The 25,980-nt window shown below is 53.4% G+C and overlaps 2 protein-coding genes across 3 annotated transcripts in view; one reads left to right on the forward strand and one right to left on the reverse strand.

The window, feature by feature from the left end:
* Positions 1-759, reverse strand: part of LIG1 (DNA ligase 1) — a 48,903-nt gene extending 48,144 nt beyond the window's left edge. The window contains exon 1 of one of the 2 annotated variants that reach the window (XM_070498188.1): positions 360-759. The gene's annotated coding sequence lies outside the window, so the exon portion shown is untranslated. The remainder of the gene's footprint in view (positions 1-359) is intronic. The other variant, XM_044760240.2, reaches the window with a different exon arrangement.
* On the forward strand, positions 702-25,626 carry ZSWIM9 (zinc finger SWIM-type containing 9). The gene is made up of 4 exons (XM_070498187.1): positions 702-831; positions 1,930-2,205; positions 9,784-10,096; positions 22,634-25,626. Exons 2-4 carry the CDS (start codon positions 1,940-1,942, stop codon positions 24,821-24,823), a joined length of 2,769 nt encoding a protein of 922 aa, XP_070354288.1. The 5' UTR covers positions 702-831; positions 1,930-1,939; the 3' UTR covers positions 24,824-25,626.
* The last annotated feature ends 354 nt before the right edge of the window (positions 25,627-25,980 follow it).

The following is a 25,980-nucleotide window of genomic DNA, read 5'->3' on the forward strand; positions in this document are numbered from 1 at the left end:
CCTTCCAAGAGGCCCCGCCCCCAGCCCTTCCAACTTCCTGATAGTCCCGCCCATTATCTTCATGGCCACGCCCCTTCCGGAGGCCCCGCCCCTCCAGGCCTCTCAAAACGTATCCGGTCCTACCGGCTTCGGCCCTCGTCCGCCTTCGTCCACCCTCTACCTGGCCCTCTCCCTCCGGCGGACTCCCCCGCCCCACCCAGCGGCCCGCTGCTGGCGCTCTCCCCTCCCCACCGCGCTCTCGGCCGTCTCAGCATTCCCTACGTCCGCTCCTCTGCAGCCGACCGACCCGGCGGAGCCATGGGCCCCGAGCGTACGACACGCGCGCCGCCCCCCAGGCCCGCGCGGGCGGCCCCACTTGCCTCGCGCCGGCTCCGCGCGCCGCTGTCCTGGGCGCCACACCCGGAACCACTCGGCGCTCGACTGCGGCCCCAAATTCGCGCCACTGAATTCGCGCGCAGACTTCGGCGGGCGGGGGCGGGGCGGGGCCGAGGGGCGGGGCCCGGGCGACGTTCGCGCCGCCGCCGCCGCAGGGAGGACGCTGGGAGTTGTAGTCTCCCCCTCGGGAGGCTGCCTGAAAAGGGGGTGAAGTGGGGCGAGCCCTCCCGCAGAGCACGCTGGGAAACGGTCCCGAGCCTTCCCTCGCTCTCGTTGAGCGGGTGTGGCTGCGCGTCCGAGGAGTGACTGGCGGGGAAAGAGGGAGATTCGGTGGAAACCGCTGCGCGAGGAACGGCGGGAAGAGAGGCGGGAGGCCGCGCGGGGCATCCCGGGAGCGAGGGCCGGGCTGGGCCTCAGCGCGGGGCATTGTGGGAGGTGGACGCCGCTCCGGGGCGGGTAGGTGAGTGGGGAGGGGCGGGAAGGGTGCACATCTGGGGGAGGGGAGAGGCACAGCTGGGTGGGACAGCAGGGATGGGAGGGGCCGCGGCGGTCAGGGTTGGGAGGGGTTGGGGAGGCGGGAGCCGGCTGAGTGGGGCTGCACGAGTGGGGAGGCGCAGCTGGACGGGGGGGGAGCATCTGGGGTGATGAAGCCCGTCTGAGGACCAGGGGCCATGTCTAGGGCGAGAACGCACATCTGAGAAGGATGATAGCTGTAGATGGGAGGAGGGGGCCACAGCTGAACTGGGCGGCGCGTCTGGGCAGGAGGGGACCACAGAAGAATGTTGGTGACACTTCTGAGAATTGGCCACAAGTGAATGGGGCACACTATCTATAAGTGAAGGGTTCATACGGGATGTGGGGAGGACGTCTGGGTATGGGAGCATCTCTGGGAAGCAGGGGCCACAGCTGGATGTGGCGACCTATAGGGGTCACATCTGGGGGAGGGGAAAGAGCTGCATATTGGAGACACATCTGAGGAGGAGGGAGCCACAGGTGCATGAAGAATATGACTGGGGGTGAGGGGTCCATGACTGGATGTAGGGAGCCCCTATGGATATAGAGCATCTTTAGAGGGAGGCACAGCTGGATACGGGTTACAGCCAAGTGTACAGACGTGGAAGGAGGAGTTCCAGATGAATGGCGGCCCTAGAGGTTACTGCCAACTGTAGGAAACACATCTGGAGGGGGAGGAGGTCTTAGCTGAAAGTTGGGAACACGTTTGAGGAAGTGTCCACAACTGAGCTTAAGGGTCATATTTTGAGAGAGGGACCCCCCACTGTATTTAGGGGGTCACATCTATGGAAGAGGGGACCAGAGTTGGAATTAGGGATCAGGATATCAGGCTCTAACTATCCCAGGAATAATGCAGGGGGTGGGAGCAGGCCAAAGATGGGGTGGGAGCACATATCTAGTGATTAACCAGGTGCATCCCACCCCGGGCCCCACTTGCATAAAGACACCAGCACCAAAGAGGCAGGCCGAGAGTGGAGGAAGTGCTATACCTCGGTTGGAGATGGGTTTGATATCCACGTGTCCCCCACTGCTTCCACTCAGGCGCCCCAGGATGGAGCCCCCACCCGGCACGGCGGCGGGGCAGGAGGAGCAGGAGCTGCGGGAGCGGGCCTTCTTCTCGTGGGCCGAGTTCAGCCGCTTCTTCGATGCGTGGTGCCAGCAGCGGCTGGCCCTGTTCTTCGTCAAGAGCTCCATGCACCTGGCACGCTGCCGCTGGGCCAGCGCGCCCCCGCTCTACACGCTCATCGACGTGCTCAAGTACAGCTACGTGCGGCTGGTGTGCAAGGACGTGCGCGCGCCCAGCCGGCCCGCCGTGGGGTGCGTGAGCCCAGCCGCTGCCCTGCTGGGTGCTGGGGAGTGGGGGGGCGGGGAGCAAGGGGGAGGGGGAAGCAGAGAGCCCTCATCCAGAAACTGGGAGGGAGGGATGCAGACTAAAGCAGCTAGATAACACCTTGCAGAGTGGCAGAGAGAATCAACGAGGGAGCCTTACTGAGAGAGAGACAAGGCGAGGGAGCTGGAGGGACAAAGGCACACACACAGTGAGTGACGGGGTGGGCTCCACTTTCAGACTTTAATAGAGATCCGTAGAGAGGCAGAGAGTGGGATAGACACACATACCCAAGACTGAAAAAAAAAAAAAAAGAGGGAAAATTCAGAAACAGGGAGACACGGAGCCAGAGACACCTGACAGAGCCAGAAAATCAGGTGAGCGCCAGGTTTTGGAGACTTACAAAGAGATCAGAGATAGAGAATGAGCTGCAGAGAAAGCCACAGGACAAAGAGAAAAAGATCCGTTCAGTAAATAGAGGGCCAGGTCCCATGCTGGGGGCTGGGGATATTTCACAGGCGGCCAGGGGTGGGGGTGGGGGTGTCCTTGAGAAAGACACAAACTCCCTCCGCTTCTGGAACTTTCAGACTGGATAGGAAGACTGATGTTATATGAACAAGCTCACAGATAGTTCCCTCCAACCGTAATGATACAATGAAGGGCAAGTAAGGCATCCAAAACAGAGCTAAGAGACACACCCAGGTGGCCAGTGGTGTTTAAATGGACCCCAATTTTAAACCAGGAACATTCCCCATACAACACTGGGTTTCCAACTTCCCTTGGAGCAGGCTGAGGCCACGTTCCCCATGTGGCAGTCGGCCGCCACATTTAGACCACACATTGGCACTCAGGTTTGCCCCAGACCCCGCCGCTCTCTGCCACCTCATCCTTAGCACTGCCACTTCCTTGTTTTGCCTGCCTGGCCCCCTTACGTGCCTGAGTTTGAGACCCTTGGTTGGGGAGCCACAGAGGAGAGCGAAGTGCTTAAGAAACACAGACTCTGCCTTCAGGCTGCTTGAGATGCGCTCCACCACTTCCTGGGTGGGTGGCTTTGGGCAACAGACCTCACATCTCCAAGCCTCAGTTTTCTCTTCTCTGACGTGGGGCTGTTGCAAGTTTACCGTGAGACCATGCATGGGAAGGTGCTTACCTGATGCCTGGGACACGGGGTGGCTGGGCAAATGGCAGCTGTGGCAGGAGTCAAGAGCACAGGCTCAGGAGCCAGCAGCCTGGGTGCAGACCACGGCTCCACTGCTGATTATCCGGTGACACTGAGCATGTGACTTCACCTTTCTGAGCCTCAGTTTCCTCACTTGGAAAATGGGAGAAGCGATAGTACCTATCTCACAGGTTTTGTGAGGATGAAATGAACTCATCCATGCAAATCATTCAGAAGAGCGTCCAGCACGGAGTGAGCTCTCTCTTAACAGTGACTCTCCCCCGTAGTTATTTAAACATTTGTGGTGAGCTTACTATTCTTGGCAGTTTACTCACTGCTTATTCTAGAAACAGAGACTTGGAGATCTGGAAGCAGAACAGCGTCAAACACACATCATCCCAGAGAAATCGAGAACGTTAGAGCTTGCAAAAAGCTTGGGCCCGATCTGGAATCTCTCTGTACTAACAGGACCTGATTCAAAGTTGAGCAACTGCTGTGTGCATGCTCTTCACTGGGCGTTTGGAAACCAGAGCCGGTCTCTACCATTGAGCTGCTCAGAACCTAATAGAGGAGACAAAGACAAAAAACTGGAAATAGTGGCCCACAATAGTGAGAGAGAGGTTGAGGAGGATAAGAGAGGAGCGGTCAGCTCCATCTGAGAGCTTACAGGGTGGTTCTGGAAGGCTTCCTGGAAGAGCTGACCAGTGAGCGGAACCTTGAAGGAGTTTGTTTATGTATCTGTGTTTGTACAGTATGGGACCTAGCAGATATGTGGCACTAGCTGTGTGCAGGCAATGTCCCAAATACTCTGCAAATATCAGGGAGCCGGGGGCAGGAGGGCTGAGGCTGGGGATTGACAGGCTGTGGAGGGGACGAGCACAGTGCCCTGGGCTCGGGCCTGGTGACTGGGGAGACCGTGGGATGGTCCAGGAGTGGGGGTGGTTGGTGGGCTGGTTCAGGGATAATGACTTGGGGCCCATCACTTCTGAGCCCCTCTGTCTCCCCAGCTGCTCAGGCAGGGCCTTGCCGGTGTCATAGCCCGGGGACAGCCCATGGCCAGGGTCCTAAGCGGGAGTGTAGTGTGTGAGCAAAGGCGGGAGATGTGGCTGCCGTGGTGGCAAGGTCTGGACCTGCAGGGCTGGGTCCAGGGGCTGGGACTTTATCCTGGGGGCACTGGGGAGCCCTGGGAGGGCTCTGAGCAGGGTCAGCTCTGGGTGTAGGAAGGACCCTCTGGGGCCGAGTCAGGGATGGACTGGAGGAGAGAGGCAAGAGGCCAGGGAGGAGGCTGCGACCGAGGGTCCGGAGAACACACATACAGGCTTTCTTCTCAGCTACTTCTTCCCTCATTCCCAAGGTTGCACAGTGACCTCCTCCCAGTCACCATCGCTGCATCTTCCCCTCTCCAGCTCCAGTTTCTCTTCCACTCCATCTCCTGAGCCTCTTTCTCAGCATGTCCATCTCTAGAACAGGATTACTCAACCTTTCCCAATACACAGCAGCCTTTGAAAACACAAAAACCTTGAGAATCTGAAAGATAAGAAGAACTATGTGAGTGGAGTGCAAAATAAATCAAAGCGATGGTACTACTTTTTTTTTTTTTTTTTGGTGAGAAAGATTGGCCCTGAGCTAACATCTGTTGCGAATCTCCCTCTTTTTGCTTGAGGAAGATTGGCCCTGAGTTAACATCTCTTCCAGTCTTCCTCTATTTTGTATGTGGGACGCCACCACAGCATGGCCGATGAGTTGTGTATAGCTGCCAAAGCAGAGCACCAAACTTAACCACTATGCCACCAGGCCAGCTCCAAAGCAATGGTACTTTTAGAAGAGAAAAGATGTTTTGAAAATAACAGCTGCTTTTTTATTAACTGTTTACTGTGCACCAGTCCCTTCATGACCACTTAACATCATTTAATCCTCCTATTTAGTTCTCTCAACAAATCTGTGAGGTCAGTATTATCATTAGCCCCAATTTCCAGATGAGAAAACTGAGACACAGAGAGGTTAAAGGACTTCCCCAAGGTAATACAGCTACTAAGAGGGAAAACCAAGAATTGAACCCACACAGGTTGATCACAGAGCCCATGCTTTTAATTACCATCCTGTCTCTTCCTTCTTGTCTTCCTCCTCTCTCTCTCTCTCTTTCCCTCTCCTTCCCCTCACCTTTATTTCATTCATGGATTATTAATATGAGAGCTGAATGGGCCTGCACCCTAGAGATTTTTTTGGTCCTGGGTGCCATGCTGTTTGTCCATTCATCCAAGAGGTTTGTTTCGAGCACCTTCTGTGTGCAGGGTGAATGTGTTCTAGATGCTGGGGTTTCAGTGGGGGAGCGCCCCATTCAGTGAGGAGCATACATTACAGATGGGCATCCATCAAATCATCACCCCAATGTGAGGAGATCTGCCCTAGCCTGGGGATAGCCAGGGAAGGCTTCCCGGAGGAGGTGACACTGGCTCTGGGTTGTGAAGGATGAGTAGGAGTTCACTAGGTGAGAAGGGAGAAGGATGTTTCACGAAGAAGGAAAGAACTTATAGTAGGTTGGTGGCAGTGGGAATGGAAAAGCATGGACGCTTTGGAGAGTTGAGAAGGCATGATGAGCAGGACTTGGCAATGGGTGGTTTTGACGGTGTGAGTGGTGTTCCTGGGGGCCTGCAGAACATACAAGGGGGATTCAGTCATTCATATGTGTGTCATATGTTTACAGGACACCTCCTAAGGGCCAGGGGCTGTTCTGGGTGCTGGGGATACAGCAGTAAGCAAAACAGACAAAAATTCCCCGCCCACGTGGAGTTCACATTTAGAGGCAGGTGGCATTTTTTCCCCCAGCTAGGTGGAGACAAATTACAAAAATGGGGTGTTGAGGCCGCAATAGATGGTTATGTGAGATCCTGGGACCCCACAGAGAGGGTGTGCTATTCTCTGGCAAGATGGACGGCTTCGCAGAAGAAGTGACCTCCCCTGAGTGGGGGCTCGTGCTAGGGGCTGAAACACCCAATTAAATGAAGGCAGACCAGAGAGTTCCACAAAAGCCTCTGGGCTCTTCCAGGGAGATGCGTTGGGTGGAACCCCGTGAACTTGCCATGTTGGTGGATCAAAAATGGCTGCGTGTTGGTAATCTCTTTTAGTTCCACCCGATACCACCGAGGTGGCTGTATGTTGGTATTTTATTTATGATGGTTTGTACGCTTACGATTTTGCTAAATTTGCATTATTTTTGTTGCTTTAAATAAGGCAAAAAGTCTCAAACTCTTTATGTAGACTTTTAAAATCCGGCAGCCTCCTGGGTTTTACTTTACCTCTTGCATGGGGGAGAAAAGTATTTTTTGGGGTGTGCTGTTGGCATTTAGTTCTTGGGATCTAAACTACGTGCCAGGCCCTGGGCAGTCTCTCAGAAGGGGCCGCAAACTAGGAGGCCCTTGGGCCAGATCTAACCTGCAGCCCATGTTTGTCAATAAAGTTTTATTGCAACACAGCCACGTCCATTCCTTGTCCTATCATCTATGGCTGTGTTCACAATACAGGAACAGAATATATCCACTTGCTGGCCCTGTGCAGAGAGAGTTTGCCAATCTCGGCTCTGTAAACATAAAACCTCCCACCAAAAATGCTGATATCAGCCTCCCCCGCCCCTGCCCCGTGGAGAAACACGGAACCCCCTTTCAGAAAGCAGATCAATTTCAATATTATTATCAGGGAAATACACTCTGATGTTCCCCCCATATTCTCGTTCATTTTTCACAGTGCTGGATGTAGCTCTCTAAGTTGATTTAGGTGGTGGGCTGTGCTCCACAGTTTGAGAACCACTGATCTAGACAGACTCAGAGGTGTGGAAGAGAGTGTTCACTGAAGCGCTGTGGGTGGGAAGGGAGAAGTGGAGACAACAGAACAGTTGGCAGAATCATGGAGTGGAATATTAGGCAGCAGATAAAAGGAATGAAACAGAAAAGTCTTGAAAAGCTGATGAGTGAAACGGCAAATGGCAAACGGATATACAGAGTATGATGCTTGTACTGTGTTAGCTTCCTGTTGCTGCTGTAACAAATTACTACAAACCTAATGGCTTAAAACAACACAAACGTATTATCTTACAGCTCTGACAGTCAGAAGTCCAACACGGGTCTCACTGGGCTAAAAGCAAGGTGTCTGCAGGGCTGTGTTCCTTCTGGAGGCTCCAGGGAACAAACTATTTCCTTGCCTCTTCCAGCTTCTAGAAGCCACCCACATTCCTTGGCTTGCAGCCTCTTTCTCCATCTTCAAAGCCGGCAGCGTGCATCTTTCACTCTCTGTCTCTGATTCCCTCTTCCCCATGTAAGGACCCTTGATTGCACTGGGCCCACCTGGAGACTCCAGCATCCTCTCATCACAAGATCCTTAATTTAATCATATCTACAAAGTCCCTTTTGCCCCATACGGCAACATTTGCACAGCTCCAGCAGCTAGGGTGTGATATCTTTGGGAAGAGGGGAGCGTTATTCCGCCCACCATATGCTAGAAAACAAAAGTCTCCTAAGTCAGCTTTTAAAAAAATGCAACCACATTCAGAAAAGTGCACACATCATACGTGTGCAACTTGATGAATTTTCCCAAAATAAAATGCACATGTAACCAGCACGCAGAACGAGACACAGAAGATGCCCAGTGCCAGGAAGCTGCCATGTGCCCCCCACAGAATTAACCACTCTAGGCTATAACCACTGTCCAGTCTCTGGACAGCAGAGGTCAGCTCTGTCCTGTTGTTGAACTTCCTACAAAGGGGAATCGTGTGGTGGGTCCTCTTTTGCGTCTGGCCTCCTTCGCACAGCAGGTTTGTGAGATCCATCCCCGTTGTCGGGGATGGTGATGGTTTGTTCATTCTTGTTGTTGATTAGTATCTTATTTTAGGAATGTGTCACAACTTATTCTCCTCCTCTGTGGCTGGATATTTGGGTTGTTTCAAGTATTTGGCTGATGCGAATGGTGCTGCCATGAATATCCTAGTACACACCCTCTGGGGCCCACGGGCAGGCGTTTATCTGGAGTGAGATTGCTGTTCACAGTGGAAGCACGTGATCAGCTCTAGTAGATACTGCCACACCGTTTTCCAAAAGTGATTGTACCATTTCACACTCCCGTGGATGATGGATGAGAGTTCCGGTTGCCCCACGTCCTCAGCAACACTCGATGTTATCAGTCTCTCTTTTTGGTCATCCTGGTCGGGTAGCAGCATTTTCTTAGGGTTTTAATTTGTACTCTCTTTGTTTTGTTTTGTTTTGTTTTTTGAGGAAGATTAGCCCTGAGCTAACATCCACTGCTAATCCTCCTCTTTTTGCTGAGGAAGATTGGCCCTGAGCTACCATCCATGCCCATCTTCGTCTACTATATATATGGGACGCCTGCCACAGCATGGCTTAAAAAGCAATGCATAGGTCCACACCTGTGATCTGAACCGGTGAACCCCGGGCCACCAAAGCGGAGCATGTGAACTTAACTGCTATGCCACTGGACTGGCCCTCTTTTTTTTTAAGGTATGCTTTTTTTTGGTGAGGAAGATTGGCCCTGAGCTAACATCTGTTGCCAGTCTTCCTCTTTTTTTTCTCTCCCCAAGCCCCAGTACATAGTTGTACATCCTAGTTGTGAGTCCTTCTGGTTCTTCTGTGTGGGACGCTGCCACAGCACGGCTTGAGGAGTGGTGCTAGGTCCACACCCAGGATCCGAACCGGCAAACCCCAGGCCACTGAAGCAGAGCATGTGAACTTAACCACTCCGCCTCGGGGCTACCCCTTAATTTGTATTCTCTTGATGACTAATGAGTTTGAGCACTTTTCCTTGTATGCAAAGTTTTAAAACACAGAACCCTACCTTCCATTGTTTATGGGTGCAGAAAAACCTATGCAGGAGTGCTGAATACTCAGTTTGGGTGCTAGCTACCTTTGGGGACAAAGGCACGGAGGGGAATTTGTTGGGGCAGGGCTCACAGAGGGCCTCAACTTGTGACATCAGAAGTGGATACAGGAGTATCTGAAATGTTTTGTTCTTAAAATTGTTTGCAGTAAATATAATACAACATTCATTCACTTGTGACGGAGCGGGGGGTAGCGTGTCCAGAATGACAGCAAACACATAGCATTCACCATGTTCTGGACGCTGCTTTTAAGTGCTTTCCATATATCAACTCTTTGAATCCTCTTCAACAACCCTGTGAGAACAGTATTATGATTATCACCTCCCTTTTACGCTGTGAGGAAACTGAGGCACAGAGACCTTAAGTGACTCTCCCAAGGTCACACAGCTGGCTTATCCTTCAGGCCCTCTCCTCTCCTCTACGCTTGAAACAATTCTTAATTTTCTAAAAGTAATCATCAAAAGGAGAGAGAAGGAAGCAGAGGGCAGCAGGGTGGTGTGACGGGGGCCCTGGTGCTTCCTCCCGCAGGCCCCCCCAGCCCGGCTGCCCGGCCTTCATCATCGTCAAGCTGAGCCCGCTGCGGGACCGCCTGGTGGTGACGGAGTGCCAGCTGACCCACTCGCACCCGGCGTGTCCACTCGAGTTCGCCTACTACTTCCGGCCGGGCCACCTGCTGGCCAACGCCTGCCTGCCGGTGCGCACGACCAACAAGATCTCCAAGCAGTTCGTGGCCCCCGCCGACGTGCGCCGCCTGCTGTCCTACTGCAAGGGCCGCGACCACGGGGTCCTGGACGCCCTGCACGTGCTCGAGGGGCTCTTCCGCACCGACCCCGAGGCCAAGGTGGGGGCTGGGGAGAGGCAGGCGGGGGAGGGGGAGGCACGCGCAAGACTCGCGTGGGGGTCATTTATTCATTCGTGCATCCGCCCCACTCAGCATCCATTCACCCCTCTCCTTCCTTCCTCCGTGCGTTCATTCAGGAAGTCCTGATGGAGGCGTTGGGGTGAGGGGTGCAGCCTGCGAGACCCACGAGGCCCTGCGCTCAGAGAGTGGGCAGGCCCGGTGCAGAGAGTCCCCGAGAACCTCCTGTGCTGGTGCAAATGCCCTGTGGTCCCGCGCTGCCCGCTACCGCAGCCCCCGGCCACGCGTGGATGCACAAACGATAAGCGTGTGGTTTGATGAGTGTGCACAAAGTGAAAACACCCCCGAACCCCCCCCCCTTCCAGATCAAGAATGAGAAGGGAGGGTCCTCCGGTCCATAAGCCGCTGGGGCGAGCAGCCGGGTAAAGGAGGATGGGTGAGGGCTGGACAGGGGCAGTTGGGAGGGTGCTGTTTTAGTTTGAGTGGTCCGGGGAGGCCTCTCTGAGGAAGTGATGGTGAAGTAGAGGGGACAGAATGGAGGGAGGGGACCCCCATTCTGCCTTCATAGGGACGCGAATGCAAGGCAGAGGGAACAGACAATGCAAAGGTTCAGAGGCTGCAGCAGCCTCCATGTGTTGGAGGAACAGCAAGAATGCTGCCTCTGGGAGGGATTTTTCTGCTGCTCTGATCCAACTTCAGGGCCGGGGTGGAGAAGGAAGGGAGGGAGGGGTGGAGGGAGGGAGGGAGGAAGGAAGGAAGAAAATAAATTGGTGTCTATGCTTTTTTTCTCATGCATAGAAGAGGTCCAACTCAGGTGCAGATGAGGCGTGAACCCACTGTCCAGAATCAGGTCCAGAGCACTCTCCCCATCTCCATCTCCATCTCATGCCCAGGGACCAGCCCTCTTTCAAGCCACCCACCCAAACGCAGGCCTCTGTCCACACATAATATTGATAATAATTTTAGCTAACGTTTATCAAGCCCTCACTCTGGGCCAGGAACTACCCTAAGTGTTTTAGATCTTATGATTTATTTAAATCTCAGCAGAGCACCATGAGGAAGGAGTCCCCCATTCTCACCTCCATTTTACAGACAAGGAAACTGAAGCACAGAAAGGTCAAGTAACTGCCCCGGGGGCACACAGCTGCTTAAGGACAGAGCCAGACTCCAGAGCCACAGAGTCTGGGCCCAGGGCCCTGGTCTTCACCGCTCTGCTCTTCCCCAGTTTGGAGATGAGGCTCTGGCCCCTCCCCATCAGTTCTAGGCTCTGGAGGGTTGAGGGCCCCACCCCGCTCAGCTTGCTGCTCTGTAAAATGGGAGTGCACACACATGCACCCCCCTGGTCTTTGCTGTGCTGTTCCCTGTTATCCACTGTCCCCCCCCTGGGAGCACCCCAAGTAGGGTTACCTCTGTGAGAAGCCACCCATCATAAAGGAAAGCCTTCAATGTCAAGAGAGTGGCTGTGTAATTCTGTTTTGGAGGCTGTAATGAAATCTAACTTAAACTGAGGTTGGCTCCCAGCTCTGCACTTTGGCCACCTGAATACTTTTTTTTTTTTTTACTTGAGGAAGACTGGCCCTGAGCTAACATCTGTGCCCATCTTCCTCTATTTTGTATGGGGGACACCACCACAGCATGGCTGATGAGCAGTGCGTAGGTCCGTACCCAGGATCCGAAGTTACGAACCCCGGGCCACCGAAGCAGAGCACACCAAACTTGACTGCTGCATCACCGGCTGACCCTTGGCCACCTAAGAAATGAGAAAGAAGTTCTAGGAAACCAAGAGACAGATCAGTGAGAGGGTTACTCCTTTTTAAAAAATATTTCTTTTTTTTTTTTTTGAGGAAGATTAGCCCTGAGCTAACATCTGCTGCCAATCCTCCTCAAAAATGATCATTGCCTGCGCTGTCCAGTATGCCAGCCCCAGGGCCCATGTGGCTATCGAGCGCTTGAAATGTGGCTAGTATGAAGGAGGAACTGAATTTTTAATTCAATTTCATTAATTGACATTTAAGCAGCCCCATGTGGCTTCTAGATTGACCGGCACAGCTCTATACGTACACAGATTAATTTGCATGTGTTCATTTTTAACCTTATTTCCCCTTACCCCTCCCCCGGCAAGGTAACCTATGCTGCACACTTTTTTGCATCTTGCCTTATATGTTGGGGTGTGCCAGGTGTCAGCGTCTTTCCTTCTTCCTCTGGGGCCAGTCAAACCCCCTGAGAAAACCCCGACCTGGCTGGCGAGTAGAGAGGCCAGGCTGCCAGGTTTGGGGAGCCACGTCGGCGGGGGGAGGGCTAGGGAGCTGGCATTCAGTCAGCGAGATGCACCGGACCCGCCTCCCCATCAGATGGGCCCGATGCCCCCAGGGCCGGCACACCTTTCTGCTTTGCCCTCTCCGTGGAATAAACCGCCAGACGCCTGGGGGAGACGGGACTCATGAGCTTGTGAGATCTACCTGCTTCTTACACAGCCCTCAGCTTTCTTTTAACCTCCCCACACGGCCCGGTGCTGCCAGTTCTTTTTGGGGTCCTCAGCATTTCCCAATTGCTGGCTTAGGAATCCTGTGTGGTTTTTTTGTTTGTTTGTTTTTTGAGGGGTAGTGGTCAGCTTGTCCATCTGCTTTCCAGCTTCCGAGGTCTGCGTCCTGTTGTCTCCTCTCCTATTGCCTCTGTATTTAAAAAAAAAAAAACAAAAAAAGAACCCTTCTCTATAGATGTACTTGAGGTTCGGGAAAGACTGAAATTAGTGGGATGTGTTCAGTCGATCACCTTTACTTGGAAGTTTCACCTGGCGTTTTTGGCTTAAAAGATATATATATATATTTTTTTTTTTCTTTTAAGGCACCCAAATTTAAGTGGCTTTCTTTTCTTTCTTTCTTTCTTTTGTTTTTTTGGTGAAGAAGATTGGCCCTGAGCTAACATCTGTTGCCAATCTTTCTCTTTTTTTTTTTTAAAGATTTTATTTTTTTCCTTTTTCTTCCCAAAGCCCCCCGGTACATAGTTGTATATTCTTCACTGTGGATCCTTCTAGTTGTGGCATGTGCGACGCTGCCTCAGCGTGGTTTGGTGAGCAGTGCCATGTCCGCGCCCAGGATTCGAACCAACGAAATACTGGGCCGCCTGCAGTGGAGCACACGAACTTAACCACTCGGCCACGGGGCCAGCCCCTCTCTTTTTTTTTCTTCCTCAAAGCCCCAGTACGTAGTTGTGTATCCTAGTTGTAGCTCATTCTAGTTCTATGCAGGACACCACCTCAGCATGGCTTGATGAGGGGTGTGGAGGTCCGCGCCCAGGATCCCAAACAGTGAACCCTGGGCCACCTAAGTGGAACATTCGAACTTAACCACTATGCCACCAGGCCAGCCCCTTAAGAGATATATTGAAAGAGTTGTGTATTATTAATATTTAAGATAATAAAGAATTCTTTATTCTCATCCAAAGACTAGGTTAAGCAACAACCAGATATTATTCTCTCTGCTTCCAGCAGTCTCCTGAAGGAGGGATTGTTTTGAAAAGCTGAATGCCTGGGAACCCCTGAGTTGAGGTAGCTCACTTGGTCTTGGAAGGGAATCTGCCAAGAAGAGTGTAGCCAAAAGCCATAGCCACAGTTTATGGACAAGACTGAGTGACTGCTTCAATCAGGGAGGTGTTAAGACCTTTTATAATCTGCCCTGAGGCAGTGATGAAGGGCTGATGTGTCCAATCACGTCTCTGTTACCTCATTTGTGACAGGCTCCATAGTAACCTGTAAGCAAGCTGGCTCTTGGGGTAGAGATGGACCTTGCCCAGAAATTTTACAGCCTTCTCTTACATGGATTTTTTGCCTTATGAGAAAGGGGAACATTGATCTGAGAGTGCTACTTTTGGATTTTTTTTTTTTTTTTTTTTTTTTTTTTGCTGAGTAAAATTCACCCTCAGCTAACATCTGTGCCAATCGTCCTCTGCTTTGTATGCAGGTCACCACCATACCATGACTGACGAGTGGTGTAGGTCCATGCCCGGGATCCAAATCCACAAACCCAGGCCGCCAAAGTGGAGCATGCTGAACTTAACCACTACACCACAGGGTTGGCCCCTGAGAGGGCTATTTTTAGGAATATGAAGTGGTGAACTGGCACAATCTCAGCACAAGACAATTTGGCATTATCTGTCAAAATGTCCAGAGCCCTCACCCTTTGACTCCTTCTCCCACTGCTGGGAATTTATCCCGTAGAGGTGGTGGCACAGGTGCGGAATGACTTATGCACAAGGCTAGACACGGCACCACTTGGCACACCATGCTGTGGCAGGCGTCCCACATATAAAGTAGAGGAAGATGGGCACGGATGTTAGCTCAGGGCCAGTCTTCCTCAGCAAAAAGAGGAGGATTGGCGGCAGATGTTAGCTCAGGGCTAATCTTCCTCAAAAAAAAAGTTCGCATGCTCAGCTTCGGCAGCCCAGGGTTCGCTGGTTCAGATCTTGGGCGTGGACCTAGCACTGCTCATCAGGCCACGCTGAGGCAGCATCCCACATAGAAGAAGTAAAGTAACCTGCAACTAGGATATACAACTATGCACTGGGGCTTTAGGGAGAAAACAAAACAAAAAAAAGGGCTCTGGAGCCAAAGGAAAAAAAACGGAAAAAGCAAAAAATCTTCCCAGATAGCATCATCTTTAGAAAAAGAAAAACAGCATTTAAAAAAAAAAAGGACCGGGTCTGTGTCGGTCAGGATGGCCTGGGGTTTGCCATAGTAACGACCAGCCCTCCGATCCCAGTGGCTTACCTCATTGAAGCTGACTTCTTGCTCACCGTCCTTACCCACCGTATGTTGTTGGGGGAAGCACCGCTCATCCGAGCCACTCAGGGACCCGGGAAGATGGGAGGTGCATCCCAGGATAATTATCGCATCTGTCAGGAAGAGCTGTTACGGCTTCTGCCCGTGAGAGACACGCCAGGTCAGGTTCCTTCCACCTGCATATCTATCGTTGGCCGAAGCGAGTCGTATGACCTTGCCTGACTGCAGGGGACAGAGAGGCGCAGTCTGCCCGGTGCCCAGCACCGAGGAGAGCCACGATTCCCTGGCGCACAGCAAAGGATGACCGCAGGCTTGGAGGGGGCTGTTTCACCGAGGTCTGCCCGCGCCCTGCCCGGATCGGGGGCTTGTGTTTCTCCTGCTCTGTGGTCACACGGGCCTCTCACAGCTCAGTCGCAACCTCTCTATCGCTTCCTGGCTCCCAGAGAGGATCTCCTCTGTGCCACCTAGCCTCTTTTTACATCAGACGAGCCATTTTTGAGATGATAGAGTAAAACTAGAACTTGGTTTTATTTATATCGTCATACGCGAAAAGCTTTATAGACATTCTAGTTGTGAACCAGTTACTTAACTTCTCTGAGCCTTAGTTTGTTCATCTGTAGAATGGAGATAATAGTAGATACTAGCTCATAGGGTAGTTAGGGTTTCTGTGAGAGGATCAGATGTGTGCATGTAAAGAACAGTGCCCAGGGGCCGGCCAGGTGGTGTAGTGGTTAAGTTCGCACCCTCTGCTTTGACGGCCTGGGGTTTGCAGGTTCGGATCCCGGGCGTGGACCTACACACCGCTCATCAAGCCATGCTGTGGCGGCGTCCTACATACAAAATAGAGGAAGATTGGCACGGATGTTAGCTCAGGGCCAATCTTCCTCCCAAAAAAAAAAAAACAATGCCCAGAAAGTAGGAAGGCTTATGTGTTTTAGCTACTTAGGTGTTATTTTTATTCCTTCAGTGTTTTCTTCAGGGCCGTCTGGAGAATAGTGTCGTTCTGAACACGTGAAAAGGAGGCTGTGTGCTCACATATAGGAAGAGATGTGGGTGGGGAGTGTTAGTGGTGTGGTTTCTGATGCTCACACTGCGCAGTCTGCCATCTGTGGGCGACGCATCCTGGTGCCACCAATTTATGTGTCTGAGATGACACCTGCGCTCATTCAGGTCCTCAGATCTGCTCTCAGGGCTGCACCATCTCCTGTGTGAGCCAGGAGCCTCTCAGTCAGCCCTGTGCAGTCTTTTTGTGAAGGCCATGGGGCACGGTGGTCTGCAGCACAGACCCTGGGTCCGAGCTGCCTGAGGTCAAATCCTAGCTCTGCCCCTTACTACCTGTGTGACTCTGGGCAAGCGACCGAACCTCTCTGTGCCTTGGTTTCCCCATCTGAAAAATGAGGATGATGATAATAGTACCTGCTGCACAGGATTGTCGTGAGGATTGAAAGAGTTAACGCCTTGGCACTGTGCCTGGCACAGAGACACTGCTTCCTGGGTGGGGTTAGTTCTCCTCAGCACTTTACAGGCCTGAAATCATCTTGTGTATATTTATTCATCTCTGGTTTGCAGGCTGTCTCTACCCACTCTAGAGTGTGTCTTACTGGCCCTCCTCAATGCCTGAACCAGAACTTGGCACATCAGATTTGTTCAGTAAATATTTGGTAGATTTTTGTTGTCAGGGCCATTGAGTTGATTCCGACTCCTAGTGACGCTGCCTGCAGCAGAGTGGAGCCCGGCCGGGTCTTTCTGCACCACCGTCTCCCCTTCCGGCGCTTTATCAGACAATGCTCTGCTGCCATTCGTGGGGTTTTCAGGGCCAATTTTTTCAGAAGTGGGTGGCCAGGTCCTTTTTCCTAGTCTGTCTAGCTTGGAAGCTTTGCTGAAACCTGTCACCATGGGGGACCCTGCTGGTATTTGAAATCATAGCTTTAAGCATCACAGCCACATGCAGCCACCACCGTGTGACACCCACAGATGGGTGGTGTGGTCCCCTGACCGGGAAACAAACTCAGACCTCAGTGGTGAGAGTGTCAAGTCTTAACCACTAGACCACCAGGGCTGACTATCTGGTAGATAAATTCACTCACCTATGTATCCCCATCTTCATCAAATGTCACCACACCCCTTAAGTGTCACCCATCCATCTCCCCCTCACTCCTTGCTTTTTTTTTTTCAGCCATTCTTAATGACCTAGGCTTGGATCCCAGCCCCACTATTTGTCAGCTCCATGGCCTTGGGCAAGTCACTCCCCTGGTGTAGTCGGGGTCCCTAAGACCACCCTCAGGTTCAATGAGGACTCACAGAACTCAGAAAAATGTTTATACTGATAGCTGCAGTTTATTACAGTGGAAGGATACAGATGAGAATCAGCAAGGGGAAGAGGTGCAGGGGGCAGCGTCCAGGAGAGACCAGGTGGGCATCCAGTTGTCTCTCTCAGTGGGGTTGTACGGACAGCACTTAATTCTCCCAGCAGGGGTGTGTGACAACAAGCATGGGGTACTGTCCACCAGGGAAGCACACCTGAGCCTCGGTGTCCAGGGTTTTTATTGGGATCCCGTTATGTAGACATGGCTGACTGCCTGTGTGGCTGACCTTAGTCCAGCCCCTCTGGAGGTCAAGCTGATGTTGAGTGGCCCAAGGCCCACTTAAATCACATTGTTAGCATAGACTATCAGGTATGGCCCAGGGTCCCAGGTAAAACAAGTCACTCTTATCACGCAGGACATGCCAAGGGCTTAGAGGCTATCTCCCGGGAGCCAGGCAAGAGCCAGTCCTTTCTTTGGAATGTGCATGGTTTAGACAACCCAGACCTGCTGAATTAATCCTTTACTGCACACCTGGAATCTTTCAGCCTCAGTTTCCATATCTGCCTTATACGGAAAATAATGGTTCTCTCTCAGCGATGACCCTCACTCAGCCAGAGGGCCCCACACCAACCTCAGTACCAGCCTTTCTCTTTAGCATGCCCCCCACACTCAGGTAATAAGAATAATACCAACAGCTGATGCTCAATAAACACTGACTTCATGCCAGGCATTGTTCTACATGTTTCATGCAGATTAACCCATTTAATCCTCATAGCGACTTTACAGTTATGCTCCCCATCTTTGCAGATGGGAACAGCTGAGGCATAGAGAAGTTCACACACTTTCTCTAAGTCACACAGCTGGTGTGTAAATTCACACAGCTAGTAACTTGAAGAACCTGGATTTGGATCCCTGCAGTCTGGCTCCAGGGACCAGGAACTTTAACTGTCTAACCGTTGGGTGGGCCTTCCAGCTGAAAGCAACACTGGTTGTGCTGTTGCTCATGGAGATTTGGCCAGTCCAACAGGGCGGGACTCGGGCCTGCCTCAGTCAGTCCCTTGTCTCTCCTCAAGGCCTAGCACAGTGCCAGGTACACAACAGGTGCTCAATAAATGCTGTGTAATGAACAAATAGCTATGCAAGAAAAGCTTGTGTGCCCTCTTTAGAAAGTACTGACTTGAAAAGCCTCAAAATGAGTTTATTTTGGAATAGCGAAAGAATCACAATTCGGGATGCAATGCTATGGCAAACCACAGGCAAATCCAGAGAACAAAGGAGGGGAGCTGCTTTTATAGAGAAAAAGGGGGAGGGGGAGGGGCTGCTCTAAAGGGAAGTCCATTGGGGGAAAGGAACAGTTCAGGGCAGCAACAGCTTCTCATTGGTTGAGCTGTGGCATTTCTCATTGGCTGAGCTGTGGTGTTTCTCATTGGCTGAGCTGTGGTGTTTCTCATTGGCTGAGCTGTGGCGTTTCTCATTGGCTGAGCTGTGGCATTTCTTATTGGCTGAACTGTGGCGTTTCTCATTGGCTGAGCTGTGGTATTTCTCATTGGCTGAACTGTGGTGTTTCTCATTGGCTGAGCTGTGGTGTTTCTCATTGGCTGAGCTGTGGCGTTTCTCATTGGCTGAGCTGTGGCATTTCTCATTGGCTGAGCTGTGGCGTTTCTCATTGGCTGAGCTGCGGTGTTTCTCATTGGCTGGACTGTTGCCGGGTGGGGAGAGAGATCTTCCTTCAGTAGTAAAGTAGTTTTACCTCCTGGCCGAGATGTAAGCTCTGTCTCTTCCTGTGTGGTGTAACTGATGATGCGTGATAGGGCCTGAGAGCTCCCCCTACAGGCCTTCCCAAATCAAATTTAGTAAGGGTTTCCTGTATTAATTTTCACAAAAGAAAACCCAAGATCAGAAATCTGAGTTGAATCTTCAAAAATGGAAATCAGGGGGCTGGCCCCATGGCTGAGTGGTTAAGTTCACATGCTCCGCTTTGGCAGCCGGGGGTTCACTGTTTCTGATCCTGGGTGCAGACCTGCACAGGACTCATCAAGCCATGCTATGGCAGAATCCCACATAGAAGAGCCAGAAAGACCTACAGCTAGGATACACAACTATGCACTGGGGCTTTGGGGGGGGAAAAATGATGGAAGATTGGCAACAGATGTTAGCTCAGGGCCACTCTTCCTTAAAAATAAAAAAAAAGAAGAATGGAAGTCAGCTTCTTATTAGTCAAGTACATACTTGCCAGCTCTGGAAAAGTCTCAAGGCAAATACATTTTGCTGTATTTGCTTTTCTCTTATTCCTGACTCCCAAGGAGAAAAAGATAAGAACTTACTTAATACTATGGAAACAGGTAATTTTTTTAACCCATTATACCTATTATGGCTTTTATCTTTATGTTAGTTTCTAGACCAGCGCTAGAACTTTCTATGATGACGGAAATGTCCTATATCTGTGCCACTAGCCTCGTGTGGCAACGGAGCACTTGAAATATGACGAGTGTGACTGAGGAACTGAATTTTTATATATTTTAAAATCTTAATTTAAATTTAACTAGCTACATATGGCTAGTGACTAGAGTATCAGACAGAGCAGTTCTAGATGGAGACATCTGAGATAAATCATAAAGTAATAGTAAGTGTGAAAATTAATAATGGTTGAAAACAATTATGGTGGTGTAGTAACTAATTCAGCAGTAAGCTTGAGAGGCTTTTAAAATAAAATTTATTGAATTCCAACACTATTTAAGATGCTGAATGTATGATTTCAGGGGTAGGAAAGCAGTTTCCTTCTTTTCTTTGGAATCTATTAGACTTTTTTTTTCCTTGAAAGCTGAGAACTATGCAGTGCTTTTTAATTGGTCTTGTAGGATGAGGTCACATTCTGGCAGAACAGTTTGTGGAGAGATCTGTGCTTAAAATGTTTTCGAATCCTGGTTCTGCAGCTGCGAGTCAGCTCTGACAGGGACTGGCTGTAGGAGCCCTGACTGTCTGCCTGGTGGAGGGGGCCTTAGCTCATAGCCACTCATCTCCCTGCCCTGCTAAAGTGGCTTCTGTGCCATAATAATGAGACTGCAGTGGCTGAGGCCACAGTGGACCAGAGGGGTGGAAAATGAGGTCCAAGGGCCTCATCACCCAGCCCACAGCGAGGGGTGAGCTCCTGGTTTTACCTGAAGTGTGATGGGAAGTCCTGGGAAAGGTTTCCAAGCAGAGGAGGGAGCGATTTGATTGGAGTTTTGCAAATAGCCTCTGGCGGTCGTGCAGGGGACAGACAGGGGGCTCAGGTGGAGACAGGGAGCCCAATGAGGAGGCAGCTACGATAAACCAAGTGGGAGATGGTGGTGGCTCCAAGCAGGACGGTGGCCGTTGGGATGGGGAGAAGTCATCAGGTCCTGGACTCATTCTGAAGGTCGCTTTTAGGACGCAGGGATGGACTGCACGTGGAGAGTGAAGAAAGAGAGACGCCAGGACCCAGCCCAGAGTGTCTGGGCTGGAGCAATGGAGTGGATGGTGGAGCCATTGATGGAGATGGTGCCGACCGAGGAGGGGCAGGTTGGGGAAAGCGAGAATCAAGTGTGGCTTCCTGCCGCTAGTCTCAGGGGACACATGAGCCATCCAAGGGGGGCCTGTTGCTGCAGAGGCAGCTCGGTAGGTGGGTCTGGAGCCTGGAGATACAGAACTGGGAGTTAGGAGCTTAGAGATGAGGAAGGCCGTGTGGCTGGATGAGATCACCTTGGCAGAGCCTAGAGGTAGGAAAGAGGAGAGGAGAGGAGAGGGTCGGGCTCTGCGGCCCGGCAACATTCAGACGCGGAGCAGAAGAGGAGGGGCAAGCAAAGGAGACTGCAGACGAGACGCTGGGAGGAAGGAGGAAAGCCAGGAGTTTTTAGGGGGACAGAAGCCAAGAGAGACCTGTGTTCCGGAAAGGAGGCAGGGTCACTGAGCTGAATGCTGCGGGGAGCTCAAGTAAGACAGTAATAATAAGTGCGTATTCGATACCTACCAGGCATCATTCCAAGCTTTGGATACAAATGATCTCATTTTAGCCTCACCACGACCCTATTAAACAGACTTATTACCCCCATTTTTGCAGACAAAGAAAGTGAGGCTCAGCGAGGGGAAGTCGCTTGCCCAGGGTGCCACAGCTAGTAAGAGGCAAAGCCAGGATTCAAAACTAGACTCTTTCCAGAACTTCCACTCCAGACATGTGGCCAGTGGATATCGCGCCCACTAGCGCCTTCATTCAGTCACTTATTCAGGCTGTATGGAGCTATTGCCCCAGGCCAGGTGCCGTTCACAGCATCATGGATGCAAAACATCCCTGACCTTCTGGGGCGTACATCTTAGGGAGGGTAAACAGGCAATCAGGAAATCAGCAAATAAAGATGTGACGTGCTTCAGGGGCTAAGTGCCGTGGCCTCCAGCACCTAGAGAGAGCTGGGCTGTTTGTTTAGATGGGATGCCCAGGGAAGCCCTTCGTGAGGACATGGTCTTTGAGCTGGCATGATAATTATAGTAATAACGATCACTTTGAGAGCGCTTACTATTTGTTGAATGAGGATGGTTGAATGACTGTAATATTATTTGTGCCAGGCTAGGTTCTAAATGCTTCAATTCATTTCGTCCATCCCATCACAGAGATACTCTCATTATCATTTTACAAAGGAGATGGAGGTCAGGGAAGTTGCCAGAAGCCACACAGCCAGGAAGTGGGGACTCCAGGGCCTCAGCCCAAGCATTCGGGCCCCAGACGCTATGCTGAACCTGACTCTCCGTGCATAAAGGAATAAATATTCAGTTCCCAGAAGGGGAAACAGGGAGGTTAAGGAGGAAACTGAGGCACACAGAGGTTAAGTCACAAGGTTAGGAAGTGGCAGGGCCTAGACTCAAACCTGGGCAATCTGGCGCCACAGTCTGTGAGCTTTGCTACCAGACCGCTGGCTCTCAGCCTTGAGCGGGAGTGGGGATCCCCTGGAGGGCTTGTCAAAACAGATCGCTGGGCCCCGCCCCCAGAGTTTCTGACTCAGCAGGTCGGGGGTGGGCCTGAGAATATGCATTTCTGCCAAGGTCCCAGTAGGTGATGCTGATGCTGCTGGTCCGGGGCCCACACTTTGAGAACTCTTGCCCCAGACTGCCTCTCAGCCCGTGAAGGCATCAATACCCAGTTCCCAGTAGGTAAAGTGAGGCTCAGAAAGGCTGTCTGGTGTGCAAAACTCACACCAGCTATTTAGATGGTAATGCCGAGATCTCAAACCCAGGCCATCCGCCTCCGGAGCCCGCGTTTTTAACCATTCCCCTGCACTGCCTCCTGCCGGTCAAAAGAATCAACGTGTGCACGCAAGAATGGATGGCTTCCACTTTCTCCAGAGGGGGAAACCGAGGTCAGGGAGGGGGGCGAGGCGACCCCGGCGTCCCCTGACCTCCTTCCCCGCCTGCCTCCCCCGCCCGCAGGTGAAGCTGGTGTTCGTGGAGGACCAGGCGGTGGTGGAGACCGTGTTCTTCCTGACGTCGCGCACGCGGGCGCTGCTGCGGCGCTTCCCGCGCATGCTCCTGGTGGACCGGCTGCCGGGGCTGCAGGGCGCGCTCGACCTGCTGGCCGTGCTGTGCGTGGACGGCGCGGGCCGCGCGCGCCAGGCCGCCTGCTGCGTGGCGCGCCCGGGGACGCCAAGCCTGCTGCGCTTCGCGCTGGCCTCGCTGCTGCAGAGCGCGCCCGACGTCAAGGGCCGCGTGCGCTGCCTCACCGCCGGGCCCGAGGTGGCGGCGCAGCTGCCCGCCGTGCGCCAGCTGCTGCCGGGGGCGCGCGTGCAGATCTGCCGTGCGCAGGGCCTCGAGACGCTCTTCAGCAAGGCGCAGGAGCTGGGCGGCGCCGGCCGCGAGGACCCGGGCCTGTGGCCGCGCCTGTGCCGCCTGGCCGGCGCGTCGTCACCCGCCGCCTACGCTGAGGCGCTGGCCGAGCTGCGCGCCCACGGCCCGGCCGCCTTCGTCGACTACTTCGAGCGCAACTGGGCGCCGCGCCGCGACATGTGGGTGCGCTTCCGCGCCTTCGAGGCGGCCCGCGACCTGGACGCGTGCGCCCTGGTGCGGGGCCACCGCCGGCGTCTGCTGCGCCGCCTCAGCCCCTCGCGCAGCGTGGCGCAGTGCCTTCGCGACCTGGTGGCCATGCAGTGGGCCGACGCGGCCGGGGAGGCGGCGCCCGATGGCCTAGACGGTGGGGGTCTTTGGCTGGAAGGCGAGCCGGGAAGGGGAGCCCAGGTGGAGAACGAGAGGGTGAAGGGCGTGGAGAGCGGGGACTGGGCAGGGGCCCCGAAAGAAGGAAACATTTGGAGAGGAGCACAGTTGGAGAAAGAGTGGGTCAGAGGACTGGAAACCAGAGACCGGGGAGGGGCTCAGTTAGAGAGTGAGAAGGGGAGAGGATTGCAAATTCGAGATTGGAGAGGAGTCCAGTCGGAGAACCGGAAGGTGAGGGGACTGGAAGGGAGTGTCTGGAGAGGGTCCCAGTTGGAGAAGGAGCACTTGAGGGGGCCAGAGATCAGAGACTGGAGGGGGGCCCCACTGGAGGGTGAGAAAGATTGGGGTCTGGAAGGTTACGTCTGGAGGGGTGCCCATTTGGAGGACCAGGGGCTCAGGGGACTGGAAGGGTACACCTGGAGGATGGCCCAGTTGGAGGATCAAAGGATTAGGGTGCTAGAGACCACGGAGCAGAGGGGCACCCAGTGTGATTATGAGATGGCCAGAAGTCTTGAAGGGAACACCTGGAGGGAGGGCCAGTTGCACGATGAAAGGGCGAGTGGACTGAGAACCAGAGACTGGAAGGGGCTTCCTTTGGAAACAGAGACGGGAAGGGGGCTGGAGGTGCGAAACTGGAAGGGGGTCCATTTGGAGAAGCCGCTGGAATTGGTCCCTGAGAACGGAGACCAAAGGGGACCCCAGTGGGGAGATGAGGGGCAGAGAGGGCCAGAGATCCGAGAAGAGAGAGGAGTGAGGTTGGGGGTCAAAAGAAGAAAGGACTTGGAGGATGTAGTTCTGATCCAGCTGGGGGACACAAGGGTGACAAGCCTGGAGAATGGGGATGGAGGGGGAGCCCGGTCTGGGGGCCCCAGGAGCCGAGGAGGGCAAGGGATGGAGTGTGGGGACACGGGAGGGAGGTGTCTGGGGCTGGGGAATGGCGTCACGTGCGGCCCGACCGTGAAGACCGTGTTCGAGGGTGATGTCGAATGGGCGGTGACAAGGAGAGTGTACCTGACGGCGGGGGAGAGCCTGCAGGAAGGAGGCGGAGGAGAAGCCCCGCGGGAACCAAAGAGGCCTCGCTGCCCCTCGGGAGAGGAGGACATGGACTGGGAGCCGCTGGCCAAGTTCCGGGCAGCTTGCGGGCCAGAGCTGGCAGACTTGGTGGCCGAGGAGCTGGCCTTTGCCAGGCAGCACGGGACGCGGGGTTTCCACTGGACTGGAGCTGGCTTTGCCCTTAAGGATGGCACCTCGGACTTCTTCCTGGACGGGGCGCTCACGCGCTGCAGCTGCTCCATCCACGCGGCCCGACGTCTGCCCTGCCGCCACCTCTTCGCTGCACGACTCCTCACCGGGGCAGCCTTATTCCACATGGACCTGCTCAGGGATTGCTGGGGGAGAGCCCCGGAGCCCTGACCCTTCCCACCCCCCTGCCCGCCACCCTCCACTGGGAGGGCGGGAGGGCATTCTTCGATCCCAAAGATAACAGGTCTGAGGCCAAGGAGGCCACCCCAGTCCCTCCGGCCACCTCCTGGCTCATCCAGGGACCTCATCTTGGCAGTTTGCCTGTCTGGGTCCGAGGGGAAGCCGACACTGTGCTCTCTGAGGTCCGGGAGCCACAAGTGTGGAAGATGGTGGTGGCCAGGGTGGATTCTGAGGGCTTCCCTCCGTGGTGGAAATGTGTGATGAGAGGTGTAGACAGGGTCAGGCCAGGGCGGTAGGAGGAAAGGGACCAAGCTGGGGGAGGGGAGGACAGCAGGCTACGGGGAGAGCCTGGCAGGAGAAGGCTGGTCAGTCCAGGGAGTGCAGGGGGCGAAGGGAATAAAGCAGTGGAGAAAGAGAGGAGACAAGTAAAGGAGAGGGAGGGAGAAAAGACCGTAGGGGAGAGTGAGCGGAGGAGAGAGGATGGGGGAAGCGGCAGAGAAATGGAGAAGAATGCAGACAAGCAGAGGGAGGCAGGAGAGGAGAGAGAAGAAAGGAAGGAGAAGGACAAAGAGGAGGTAGGGGAGATGGGCAGAGAAGGAAGGAGAGGGGGGTGCTTTTGGTGTTTCTCCAAAGCCTGCAGGCCTGGATCCCCTTTGCCTTCTGGTTGGTCTTCCCCGGAGGAGAGACTAAGGGCGTGCTGGGAGTCTGCAGGGATGGGCTGGAGGGTCTCCACTAGGGGAGGGGAACCGTTTGGACTACTGTGCTTCACGATTGGAATAAAACAGTATTATTTTGGTTTCCACGCTGAGTTCTTGGCTTCTGGGAGAGGGTGGGATGCCCAGACCCAGAGGGAAGTTGAGATGCTCCAGCATTCCTTCCTTCTTTCTCTGAGCAAGGCCTGCTGAGGCTGGATGCAATGAAGGGGTCAAAGATGAATCCATCTCCATGGCAGCTCGGGCCTCATCCTCCCTCACCTGGACCAGGATGCCATGGGGGCAACTTGCCAGTATCCATGGATTCCACCCTCAGATGGTCAGTCCATGCCAGTCTCGGCCACCGTGCCAGTGATTGGTTGAAGAAAGGGTTTGTGACCTGCTCCTGGCCACTGGGTCTGCTCAGGGCAGGGGGCTTCCGATAAAGGTGCTCTC

The sequence above is a fragment of the Equus asinus genome, chromosome 26 (assembly GCF_041296235.1).
Source record: "Equus asinus isolate D_3611 breed Donkey chromosome 26, EquAss-T2T_v2, whole genome shotgun sequence".
Taxonomy (NCBI): domain Eukaryota; kingdom Metazoa; phylum Chordata; class Mammalia; order Perissodactyla; family Equidae; genus Equus; species Equus asinus.